Below are 13,174 nucleotides of genomic sequence, written 5' to 3' on the forward strand. Positions count from 1 at the left end.
GCTCTTTACAACAACATGTTTTCATTACTTTTGAAATTTAATTTCTCTACAGACTCTCCAGACACATCAGATGTATTAGGGCTGCTAACCACTCTAACCATTTTGCTTTCCTCCCTACTAGGGAGTTCAGAATCAATTAAGTTAGATTTTGCCTCTCTTTTCTCCCCCTGCTAATTAGCAGAAGTCTCCAGATCTGTCCATCCCTAGGAGGACAGAAAGGGCCCCTTTGTTTTTCCTGTGAAAGTGGTATGTGAGGTACCAGGGTCGCTGGTCTAGGCAGGCTGACAGGCATCTGCCTGCCTGAAGTGCCCACACACCTGCTCTCTCACTAATGAGATGAAAGGCCTTCTCCGTGTGTGAGTCCAAGGCACTCACTTTTAGCCACCCATCAGTACTTACTCACTTTAGAACTCCTTGCTCTTAAATGTCAAAGACAAATAAGAATATATAAGACAGGCCACTTCCTACCAAGTGAGTCATCTCTTATGGATACAAGCCTGCTTTTGAAGATTTCATTCTAAGGTTTTCTTGTTAGAAGCGACTTTGAGCCAACCAAAAGAAGCTCTAAAGGAAATAGGAGCCTGCTGTAAGGAGTTGCATTTTATTTACTTGCTATAAATGTTTCAAATTTATTAAGGCCAATGCCTAGAAGAGAACAAAACAAAATACTACTTAAAAGAGATTTTCAAGTTATGCCAAGTATATTTTTAAAAAAAATTTTAGAGAAAGTCTATTGATGCCTTTTGATTAAAACCTCAAACAGATTCACAAATAACAAATACCCCAGAACACCATCGCAGAGGTAGTTGTGCAAATGTAGTTCTGATCACCCCCTCTCTCCTGGGCAAGTTCATTTGAGGCAAGAAAGCCATACAATGCCAAACGAAATCATACACGTGGAGACACTATGGACAAGTTGATGTTTTCTAAGATAAAGTCAGAATCAACGAAGAATACAATTTTCTCAGACACTAAAAAAATCCCACAGGAATTCTCATTGAGAATTCTGAAATTGAGCATATGCGTTTTCTATCTAAAAACTGAAAAATCAAGAAGTCAAGGAACATGAAAAAAAGGTTTCCAAAGGAAACTTAATTTAGACTTCTACCTACATAATTATGGAATGATTTACACAGAGAGCATAATCATTTTGGTTGGAAACCCAGACCTTCACATTTACTGATGATGTCATTAGATTTCACCATCCTCTGAAGAGAGTTTCCAGAAATTAAATACCACAGAGCCAAATCTGGTGGTCTCAAAGGGATCTCAATTTTGAGTATTATTAGTTTCTATCATTTCAATTAAGGAGAGGAAAGTTGGAGATGTCATTCCCAAGACATCTACACTTTGAATAGGCATTTTAGAGATGTGGCTATGTTTTCCAAGTTCTAAACTGGAACACAATATTTTCAATCAGAATTGTCCAAGAAATCAAAAATGTGTGGTCGTCACTCTTTCAGAACTTCCCCAACATAACCAACCAAGTCTGCCCAAGGGAAACTAACTGCCAAGTTGCGAGGAGCCCAGCTTAGGATGAGGGAATGTGAGCTTGGGGGCCAACATAAGCTCCCCACCACCACCAAGAATGGATGACAAAGCGTGGTGAGACTGGCTCATTGGAAAAGCAGTCACTGAATGCCACGAAGTGCCAGCCTGCTCACATATATGCCTTCCCTGATTGTGCCAAGGCAGAGTAGAGAATGTAAATGACACCATTCTGAGTTAACAGCTGACAGTCAAGGAAAGATGAGTCAAGGGGGGCAACCTTACATCCCTCAGAGGAAGTAAGGCCAATGACGTCAAAGAGGTTCCAAATAAAAAGCAGTGGTAACTCAAGCAGTCTTGCTCTTGTAAACATTGCTGGGCCACTTCACAGAACAAGAAAATCCAAAGCTCGAAATTAAGGCAAGAATACTAGCCTCCCTGGGATGCTTGGGTGGCTCAGTGGTTAAGCCTCTGCCTTCGGCTCAGGTCATGATCCTGGGGTCCTGGGATCAAGTCCCACATCAGGCTTCCTGCAGGAAGCCTGCTTCCCCTCTGCCTGTGTCTCTGTCTCTGTGACTCTCATGAATAAATAAATAAAATCTTTTTTTTTAAAAAAAGAAGAATGTTAGCCTCCCTGACTCATCCCAGCCTCTCTTGATCCCTCCTCCACTCAGCACATGGACATTCTTCTTGTGCTCCATTTCTAAATGCTCTTCAGTTGGATGTATTTCCTGCCACTGCACACTTGGGGAAGAAGGAAAATACCTTTCTTGCTTCAGTTACATTTTTTTTTCCCTCCTCCTTCTCCTCCCGCCTGATGGTGAGGTGGGAGATATGGGAGGAGGCAGTGTGATCTAGTAGGAACAACAGACCATTTCAGGATGCACTCATTCCGCTCCAGTCCTCAGGTTCCTCATCTATAGAACGAGGGAATGGGTGTGAGGATAGCTCAGTCCTTCCAAGTGCCAGGGGCCTCGCCATTCTGCTCAGGTGCTCAGCACATACCACCTACATGCCAAGGTGATAACTACTGTGACACAGACTGCTTCCCACAGTTTCAAGCCAGGGCGGTCATGCCTAGCAATACGCAGAGCAGAAACCCAATAAATGGTGAGTAATGAAATTCTAGACGTAAACTTTGATATCCTGGCCAGACATTAAGAAAACATTCCAAAGCAATCTGATGGCCTGGCAAAAACTCTCTCAAGACAGTGGAGCCAGGTAATAGGAGAGAGCTCTTGCAGTGCCTGGGGAGCAGGCGGGAGGCTGGTCCAAGAGGAGGAGGCTGCTTCATCAGGCTCTTGCTACAAAACCACCAGTGATTTATCCCTGAAGTTTCCCTCCCACCCAGGCAGGTGGAGAGGGCTCAAAAAGGTTATCCTCTGGGGGCTTCCTCCTCTTTCTAGGGTTCCTTTGGTGGTCCTTCTAGCTGCAGCTTACCTATCCACAACTGTGGTAGTGTTCCCTCAACACTCAGTGGGCAAGCGAATGAACTCAGATGCCTGTTTGCTGCTACCATAAGAAAAGCTCCATGTTCCAGGCTGAGATTAACCTATGAGGGATACTTCTAACTAGTCCAGGAATTAAGAAACAGCTCCCTCCTTTAACCCGTTGTTCCTCCCACCATTGACCGGGGGTATCCCCTTGAGAAAGTATTCTTCTCCCAAGAAAAACGTCCACTGTACAGAGGGAGTCACCATATTGAAAACAGGACTGTAGGAATGGGCAAAAGAAAAATGTAAAAGGACAGTCTACTTACCATTGATTCACTAATCAGCAGTAACAACAGGGCTTCTTCAGTATTTTCTTGAGGACAAAAAATGCTGTGTGAAGAAAATCAAATTTTATATATGGCAATTCAAAATAATATAAAATGCATGATAATGGACAGCACTGAATATTAAAATCTTCTGGATTTTTATGCAGGAGCCACAAAAACATTGTCTCATTTGGACACTTGAATTAATTTGCTATGTTTGTGGTAATCTACAGAATTTATACATTCTAACTGTGCATTTTAATAGCAGGCAGCAGAGCGAAATAAAGCTATAAAAACCACATTAAAAGCCCAAATAATATACACAACTATTATAGAGGCAGAAATTTAGATTGCTACAAACTGCCATTATCTCAATGATAAAGCTTTCTCCTAAACCCATTATGGGGGCATCATGTAGACACTTCACTAAGCAGTACTCTTCTTACCTCTTACTTGCTAACTGCCATACCTCATATTGTCCTTACGGAATAAGAGATTGGAAGCAATTTTAGAGTTTGAATCATTTCTAGAATACTGTAAGAACTTGGCAAGCCACCTTAATTAAACACACATGTTCTATTATAGTGTGGTATGCAAGAGCTAGCTGTCTTATTAATCTATTTTACTGAAGTTGGCCGAGCTCTAACATCTGGGATTAAAAGAAAAAGCTTTTAAGCTCAATGTTGCTCAAGATTAGAGAACAAAAAAAAAAAAAAAAAAGTCAAACATAACCCCAATCTCCATCCTGTATAGCCTATTTTTTTTGTATGTGTGCTTTGAACATTTTTAGAGACTTGCAGCATTTTTCCCTGTTCTAAAAGCTCTTGAATCCTTTGAGTAGAATTCAGAGTGTTATCACCATTTGAGCCAAACTTGATTCTTTTTTTCATGGAATGGAAGAAGAGTGCAATAAAAATGATCTTGGTAAAAAAAAAAAAAAACAAAAAAAAACAAAAAAAACAAAAAAAAACTCCTGGGTGTTTTGGAGATTATTAAGTAAAGACTAAACTTACATCTTCCCAGCAGTGACATCACAATCATTTAATTTAAGAGATGGGATGATTCGCCCTCACCTCAAAATGGCAAAAAATGAAAAAAAAAAAGGCTTCCATATCATCCACAGCATCATAAATACTTGGTCTCTTTGAAGTGCTGGCAACTTTTGTATGGCATCAAAGGACCGTGAAGAGAAAGACAGAAAAAGCACAGGGCCTGGTTCTCTTTTTACAACTCTGACGTCACTAGAGGTAAGGAAACCACCTGTGGAATGGTTCCCATTGCTCTTGCAGGGCTGCAATTTGATGAAAAGGCTGACCTAGAAATGAGGAGCAAGATTCTAGGATTTGCAGTGAACTTCTTTAAACAGATAGTTTGAGAGGAGCTGGGTTTTTCAAAGACGGAACTCTTCTTTCCCCTTAAATTCAGAAATAGAGTCTACAGCCTTTCAATAAAGAGTACTCTCGTGTGAATGTGTGTGTGTTGGGGGGGAGGGTCCACTCAGCAATCATTTCCTGATATTCTGGCCTTTGCTTACATACAATTGGGACCTTACAAATAAAGCAGTAACATTAACCTTTTTTTTTTCATGGCTAGCTAGTTCTGCATTGTCCAGACTAATTGAAGAGAAGAGAGAGCCCATGCTAATTGTGACTTAACACCAGCCAATTCAGTCCATGGATAATCCCCAAATTCCATCTGAGCCATCTAGCCTGCTTAAATGCTAAGTTGTGTTATTTTTACCAGAGCTGCTAACAAGTAGCACATTAACTGATTCTAATTCCACTTCCTCTACCCTTCCTTTTGAGGCAGGTGAGATGGGTATTCTCAAGCACTGCAAGCTCTCAGAGCTGGCAGAAAGAAGTGAGGGGTCGGAGGGGTAGGAAGGGTAGTTTTAAGAGACATGCTGAAAAACTAAACCCCAGAGTACCCCCTTCCAATGCTCGTGGATTCTCCAGACCTACTTCTGGCCATTCCTCCCCTGTTTTCCATTGAAGGAGCTCAGGGTGGTGGTGGGGCCAAAACTGTTTTTCTTTTGCGACAATCTCCTCTAGGGGCCCAAGAGCCTCAGGGAAGATATTGGGGTACCCAGGCCTTAACCCTGTGAAGTGGAAAAACTGGGGTCCTAGATCCACAGCACACCAAATAAGATGGAATGGCTACATTCTCAGCCCAGCCACCCGACTAACTCATGGGCTGACCTTTAGGCAAGTTGCTTGTTTTCTTATTTTGGATGAACTGATTCATTGTCTGACTCTATACAATGGGAACAAGGGCAAGAATCTTCAAATATAAACAGTGATCATGACCTTGCCCAGGCTGCCAGATAACCCCCCTTTCTTAAAATTTTCCCAGCTGGATGAAAGATGTCACTGTACATGGTAGAAACAATCCTACAAAAGAAATTAATCCAATTTTATCTAACTGCAGGTTATCTTTCTGTCATCGTTAGCTATTACACAGCCAATATCGAGTTGGATGTCTGGAAGTCAATGGCACCATCCAGACATCAGTGCAGACTCTAGTTAGATCCAAGGAGGGCCCCAAACACCTCCAACCCACAAGCAAGTTATGTGTAAGTGACAACAGCAACCCTAAGGCCCAGCAATGGTCTCTTCAGGTTCTTAAAGATTTATTTATTTTGAGAGAGAGAGAGAGCAGGAGTGGGGAAAGAGGAAGAAGCAGAGAGAGAGAAAGAATCTCCAGCAGATGCTCCCCAAGTATGGAGCGCCAATGCAGGAGCTCAATCCCATGACCCGTGAGATCACGACCTGAGCTGAAATCAAGAGCTGGACGCTCAATCAGCTAAGCCTTTGCCTAGGTACCCTTGCCTTTCCAGTTTTACTATGCCTTGTCTGGGTGTGATACCACTAGAGAATTCCCAGAGATCTACAGTCGCTGAACCATAGCCGATGGATAAGAATTAAAGAATCAAAGCCAACAGGGCAGCCCAGGTGGCTCAGTGGTTTAGCGTCACCTTCAGTCCAGGGCGTGATTCTGGAGACCCAGGATCGAGTCCCGCGTTGGGCTTCCTGCATGGAGCCTGCTTCTCCCTCTGCCTGTGTCTCTGCCTCTCTCTCTGTGTGTCTCATGAGTAAATAAATAAAATTTTTAAGAAAAAAAAAAAAAAAAGAAGAAGAACCAAAGCCAACAATGGCTGCAGCTCTGCCCCACCCCCAGGTCACCTGTGAAACATGCAGAGGCAGAGAGTACATCAGTCTAGGTTTGTATGGAAGGATAAGGGTTCCAAGAAAGGAAAAGGACTTAAATCAGTCATTAGGAGTACCTGTTGATTATGAAGGATCAGCTAACCCAATCTGAGGATCACTCAGGCACAAAATTCCATACAGGTCAACACCCCCTCAGGACATGAGGGTCTTTCATTCAGATCAAGTCCACTGAACAGTGTTTATTTCTTGATCAAGGTACCAATTACGTGAATGTGTTCACTTGGTAAAAATTCATCAAGTGTTACACTTTTGGTTTGTGTATTTCTCTCAATATGTGCTATGTGTCAATAAAAAGCTTACCTAAAAAATAAATAAGCAGGGGCACCTCAGTGGCACAGTTAGTTAACTGTCTGACTCTTGTTCCTGGTTATGTCATGATCTCACGGTCTTGAGATTGAGCCCCAAGCCTGGCCCTGTGCTCAGCATGGAGTCTGCTTGAGATTCTCTCCCTCTGACCCTCTCCTTTCTCTCTCTCACAAATATATAAATAAATAAATTTTATATATATATATGCAAAGGTCAAAGAATTCTTCACAGAAAGACCTAGAAGGAAGGAAGTAAAGAGGCCCACGGCATGTGACTCCTTCTCTCTTTCCTATCTAGGATTGTCAACATTTGATTTCCTTTCAAAGTTCAAGATGGGGAGAGAATGAGCATCCTGTTTCCATTTCAGGTCCAGGATACAATGAGAAGGAGTGGAGTTTTCTGACAGAGTTCGTTTTTCTGTTATATTCCATTATGACCAGCTATTCTGAATGGTCCTTGTGATCTACTGGAGCTGGAAGGCTCTGTGCTTTCTAAAGCCTACTGTGTGCTTGTATTTCTCATAAGAGACCGAGGAGGGGAAAGTGTTTGGGACTACTGGCCAAGATGGGGTTTCATTCTCATCTGTGGATTCCCTTTTTCACCTGCTAAGCCATATAATTGAACTGGTGATAACATCCTTTTTGCCATAGAATTGACTAATCAGATAGTCCTGGTCATCAGGGAGCCCCAAGACAAGTATAATCCCAGCACGCTTTCTGTCTTTACTAAAAAACTAGAAGTATCATTGTGAACTCACAAAACGAGAAAGCTAAAAACTGATGGTGATAACAGAAAGAATAAGGATCAATGGGGAAATTAAGGAAATAGTGAATTAAAAAAATGAACAAAACCAAAAGTTGGTTCTTCAAAAAGATCAATGAAATTTGACAAAAGTTGGCTTAGCATCTGAAAATCAATTAACGTAATACATTAAATCAACAGGATAAAGGAAAAAATGTACATGATTATTGATAGATGCAGAAAAAGCATTTGACAGAATTAAATACCTTCTCAAGATAAAAAGAATTCAACAAAATAGTGATAGAAAGGAATGTTCTCAACCTGATAAAAGGTATTTATGAAAACCCATAGCTAATTTCACACTTAATGGTGAAAGACTGGACACTTTTCCCCCTCGTAACATCAGGTATCAAGTGGTATCAAGGATATCCACTATGCTTGCCACTTCTATTCAACATTGTGCTGGAGGTTCTAGCCAAAGCAATTAGGGAAGAAAATGAAATAAAAGGCATCTAGGTTAGAAAAGAAAAAGTAAGACTACACTTATTTACAGATGACTTGGGGGGCTTGATCTTGTGGAAAATCCTAAGGAATCTAAAACACTATTTGTTTTCTTCTTTTTATTTTATTTTATTTATTATTTATGATAGTCACACAGAGAGAGAGAGAGAGAGAGGCAGAGACACAGGCAGAAGGAGAAGCAGGCTCCATGCACCAGGAGCCTGACGTGGGATTTGATCCCAGGTCTCCAGGATCGTGCCCTGGGCCAAAGGCAGGCGCCAAACTGCTGCGCCACCCAGGGATCCCTAAAACACTATTTGAACTAATGAACAAATTCAGCAAGACTGCAGTATACAAGATCAATATAGAAAATCAATTGTATTTCTCTATACTTGCAATGAACAAACTAAAAATGAAATTAAGAAAATAATTCCACTTATGATAGCATCCAAAAGAATAGCATAAAACACAGTAAGTTTCACAAAGTAAGTGCAAAACTTATACCCTGAAAACAACAAATAATTGTTGGAAGAAACTAAATTATATCTAAACAAATGAAAAGGCATCCCATATTCATGGATCAGAAGACTTAATATTGTTAAGATGGCAATACTCCTCCAAATTGATCTATAGATTCAATGCAATTCCTATCAAAATCCTAGCTGCCTTTTCTTTCTTTTTTCTTCCAGAAATGGACAAACTGATACTAAAATTCATATGAAAATGCAAGGGATTGGCAGATAGGGGGGTGACAGCTCAGGGATGCTAGATTTCTTTCCAGGGTTATAAAAATGTTCTAAAGTTGGTTATGGTGATGGAAGCACAACTAAGCCCCTGAACTGTATTTTTTTTTTTTTTTTTGGTTTTTAAATTTATTTACATGATCTCTACATCCCATGTGGGGCTTGAACTCATGAGCCCAAGACTGAGGCACATGCTTTTGACTGAGCCAGCCAGGTGCCCCCTGAACTGTATACTTTAAATGAGTGAATTGTATAGCAGGTGAATCATAGCTCAATAACATGGTTAAAAAAAAAATGATTGCATCTGTGTGGAATGAAATTGTGACTCAGCACCCAGTCCTGTTATGGGAATCTCCCTTTAACTAGTAACTGCACTTTCTAGATCTGCATATTGCCTCCATAATTCTCCTTAGACAGGAGAAAGTTGATGTCAGAAGAGTGACAAAGTCTCAGTGGTTCACCAGATAAAGGAGAAGTGGCCAACATTATGAGCTTTTCTGCCTTCAAGAGGTAAGGCCACATTGGAATAACACCCAAAGAGACACAGAGCTCTACCCACATGTCCAGCTTGATTAGGGAAGGGAACAAGAGCTGAGTTTCTCAATATACCTGGCACCTTATATACCTGTCTATTAAGCAGCATAGAAAGCAGGTGGAAAAAAAAAATCTCAGGCCTATTTCTAGGATTTAAATTTCACTTTAAACATGAGCCCCAAACCTGCTACTAAATAGTTCATAATGAGGGGTCAGCATTTTTAAAGTGAGAGTTCAGGACGTGCTAGAACAGATGTTCTGTGAATCCAGATAAGGACTAAGAAGTAAACACAGGCTGTGAATTCAGCAAACTCATCGTCAACAAGGCCATAAAAAAGGGGGATTAAGTTAAAAGGCGGATTAAACACAAACTAAAATAAGCCTAGGGAAAAAGTTAAGAATATGCTCATTTGTCTGAATCCATAGGAGAAATGGGGTCTGAACAAGAGGAGGATGAGGGAGAGAAATGCTAGGGTCAACATAAGGGGATTAAGAGGAGCCTGCCTGCTGGAGAAGTGCTGCCCCCTTGGAAAATGGGACAATCATTTACAGAAGTCACATACCCAGTCAGCATCTAGTCACCACCACCCCTCCCCGCAGATCTAACAGCACTTGCTCTGGGGCCCCAGAAACAGCAGCCTGCAGTCTCTCTCCCATTTTTCCAATTTGACAGCCATCAAGGGAAGTTTCCGTATTTATTCATACATGCCTCCTTCCCCTCATGGAGAGATTCTGAAGAGCCATCATGCCTTGTCCTTGCAGGAACTGGCAAAGATATGAGAGTGAGGCTCGAAGATGAGGAATCAAGAGTGAGTCAATAATCTCTGGTCTCCTGGCTCTCCTCATGGTCTCTGCCTGCCATCCCCTAGTGCCCCCAACCTGGGGAAGGCCCATGCTGAGGATCTAGTGGTTCCCTAGCTCATCTTCCTCCAGGTTGGTCAAGTCTTAGATTCAAAACTTAAAAAAATTAAGAAGTTCTAAAAAGACATCATCTTCCAATCACAAATTATTTAATCTTCCTTCTTTTTATGGCTAATTCAGTTGAAAACTAATTTTTAAACAAAAGGATCAACGACTCGATGAAAAAAAGAAGGTTAAGTCCAACTTATAAACAGCATTGTCAATGATTGCTGGGTAATGCTGGGGTTCTTATAACAAACAGAATGAGAATCCAAAAGACCAATGGTGATGGCTGAGAATAGTAGCCAAGCACTAAGATGAGAGAAACTTTCCTACTTACAATGTGCCCACTGGTGCATAGATATTCACAGATGTTATGAAAAATAATGAGGTATGTCCATCAAACTAGCAAATGAGACCTGTCTGTTTTGTTCCTCTTTCAGCAGAAGAATCTGCCCTTGAACATCTACTCATCTTTGAGTTTTCCCAAAGCTTCCCTCCCATCCCCCAACCCACAAGTGAGGACACCAACTATCATACTTCTCCCCTGAGTAGACTCGAGCTTTCCGAGTGAGGGTGTAGGTTTTTGTGTTTGCTCCTTTCCGGAGAGGATCGTCCAGAGGTGACTGGCAGGGTGGATCCTCCAGAGGGTTCCAGTAGCTCTGTTCACACATACCCCGCAACAAGATCTCCGCCAATTGCCTGGCTATTGTCTGGGAATACAAAAGAGCAAAGGCACAGCCATGAATCTATTTTGTATCATTCATTCACTCATTCGTTCATTCAGTAAATATTTTTCAGTCATTGCTTTGTGCAAGGCACTATTCCAGGACTCATGGCTAAACGTTTTTACTTCTCTGATGAAAATTGTATCAGTTGATGGCAAAAAAGAAAAGGAAAGAAAATACACTAAGGTATTTGGACCATCTTAAAAGACAAGCCTATACCCTTCACATGCCACCCTACCTCTGTGGCACTCTAAAGCGCTCAAGGGTTTTATGCCTGAAGCTACTGAAACTTTAGTTAAGCTCCTTCCTGAAAGTTCTTATAATAGGTGAACTGCAAATATTTTTTGTCACCTCCCAACAGATCCCTGCTAAAACCCAAACTTGGGAAAAAGCCGGTGCTCAACCTAGATGATGTCATTCTTGGGGGGAGAAAAATCTCTTCATTGCTGATAAGATGGTATCCAGGACAGATTTTTGGAATGCCTTCCCTCTTTGAAGTGCCAAGGGCCAGTACCACAGTGGCCCCATTCTGGGACTCAGCACCGGAATGTCTGCTCCAGTTACACCCTGGGCCTCCCAGCCCAGAGGCTATACTGCTGGCCTATGCAAAAGAGAAAGCAAGGTGGCGAGTGTGGCGACTGATCAAGACCTCTTTTCAAAGCTGGTTAGGTATCTCGTTTTCTTCGCTGTGAAAACCCAGACCATATCCAGGTCTTGTCATCCTAAGTAAGACCCAGATTACTATGCTCTTCAAACTCTATAGTAGAACAGGATGCTGGATGATGAATGGGAGGAGGGGGGATGTGGCACCTACTAAGAAATATTTTGTTAGCTGATGCGTATCAGTTCACTTACCTCATAATCTTCCACTGGTAAAGAAGAGGAAGAATAAAAACAAACAAAAAAACCCCACAAAATCTCCCTGAAAACAGAAGCAGGGCACCTCGGGGGGTAGGGGTAGGGGGTGGTCCATGCTACCCCACAATCAGCCAAAGGTGGCAAAATAAAACTTCAACCATCGAGTTTTTCCACAAAGTTTTCACTTTCTTTGGAAATACGCAGGCAAAGAATGCTTATCTTCCCTGAGAGTGAGACTTTTAAATAAATATGTTCCAGAAGAAACTTTGCTGGGTTTTCATCCATGTGAAATCTCCTAAAACACCACAAGGAAATTTAAATGCAACCAAATCACTAGCTCAGTGGCTTCTGATAACCACTGGGTAAAGGCAAATTTTCTTGATTATTCCCAAGCAAGACCCACTGGCTTTAATGTCTATAAAAATGAGAAATTAAATGCATTCCTATCATCCCCAACTGAGCCATCTGTAAAGATCTCATAAGAACACAATTTTCAGGACCTAAACAGTTCCTGAACTGTTTTCTTAAGCCCTTCATTACAGTTTCATTTCGATCTCCCTGCAGTCATATAAGCTAATGACTTCTGCTGGAAGCATCGACTGGCAAAAATAGCCTCCACTCACCATAGTGGAGAAAAAAAAAGTCAAAGGAAAAAAAAAATGAACAAGGAACTTCATTTTCTGGATATACCTGCCATGGAGGGATTCTAAAGTTATAAAAATCTCTGCCCTCCACAGTTTGCTTGTCCATTACAAGATAGCTTGTGCTAGATCTCACTTTACCTACAAGTACTAACCTTCCAGAGAAACTTTGAAAATGAGGTTTAGATGTGATTGCATATTTTAAATGTATCACTTCACCACTGCACTGACGATCAGGAAAGATGTCTGCTGTGTGCACTGACAGCTCAAACGGAAGTTCAGAACGGGAGATAAATATGAGAAATGACCAGCAGATCACCAATATCGATCAGACCTTTTACTTTTTTATACTTGGGTTTCATTTACTTGCAGTGAAATGCTTATAAATTGTTGGTAGCTATCAAATAAAGTCAGAAGGAAAGAAAGGAAAGGAAGGGAGCCAGAAAGAAAGAAGTCAAACTTTTATGTATAAACTTGGTCATTAAATCCATTTTGGGGATGCCTGGGTGGCTCAGAGGTTGAGCATTTGCCTTTGGCTTAGGGCATGATGCTGGAGTCCCAGGATCGAGTCCTGCATTGGGCTTCCTGCATGGAGCCTGTTTCTCTCTCTGCCTAGGTCTCTGCCCCACCCCCCACCCCCACACACCCCCTTGTGTCTCTCATGAATAAACAAAATCTTTAAAAAATTTTTCATTTTGTATGTATTTTTTTAATTGTGGCAAAAATCATGTAACATTAAAACTCATCA

General features: G+C 41.4%; 1 protein-coding gene across 7 annotated transcripts in view; it reads right to left on the reverse strand.

The window, feature by feature from the left end:
• The window catches only part of TTC7B (tetratricopeptide repeat domain 7B), a 250,710-nt gene that overhangs the window by 123,057 nt on the left and 114,479 nt on the right, over positions 1-13,174 (reverse strand). For all 7 annotated transcript variants that reach the window (XM_038545550.1, XM_038545552.1, XM_038545551.1 and 4 more), the window contains 2 exons: positions 10,740-10,912; positions 3,248-3,311 (listed from right to left, as the gene is read on the reverse strand). In XM_038545550.1, coding sequence (XP_038401478.1) covers positions 3,248-3,311; positions 10,740-10,912 — 237 coding nt within the window. The remainder of the gene's footprint in view (positions 1-3,247; positions 3,312-10,739; positions 10,913-13,174) is intronic.

Source organism: Canis lupus, chromosome 8 (assembly GCF_011100685.1).
Source record: "Canis lupus familiaris isolate Mischka breed German Shepherd chromosome 8, alternate assembly UU_Cfam_GSD_1.0, whole genome shotgun sequence".
NCBI lineage: Eukaryota > Metazoa > Chordata > Mammalia > Carnivora > Canidae > Canis > Canis lupus.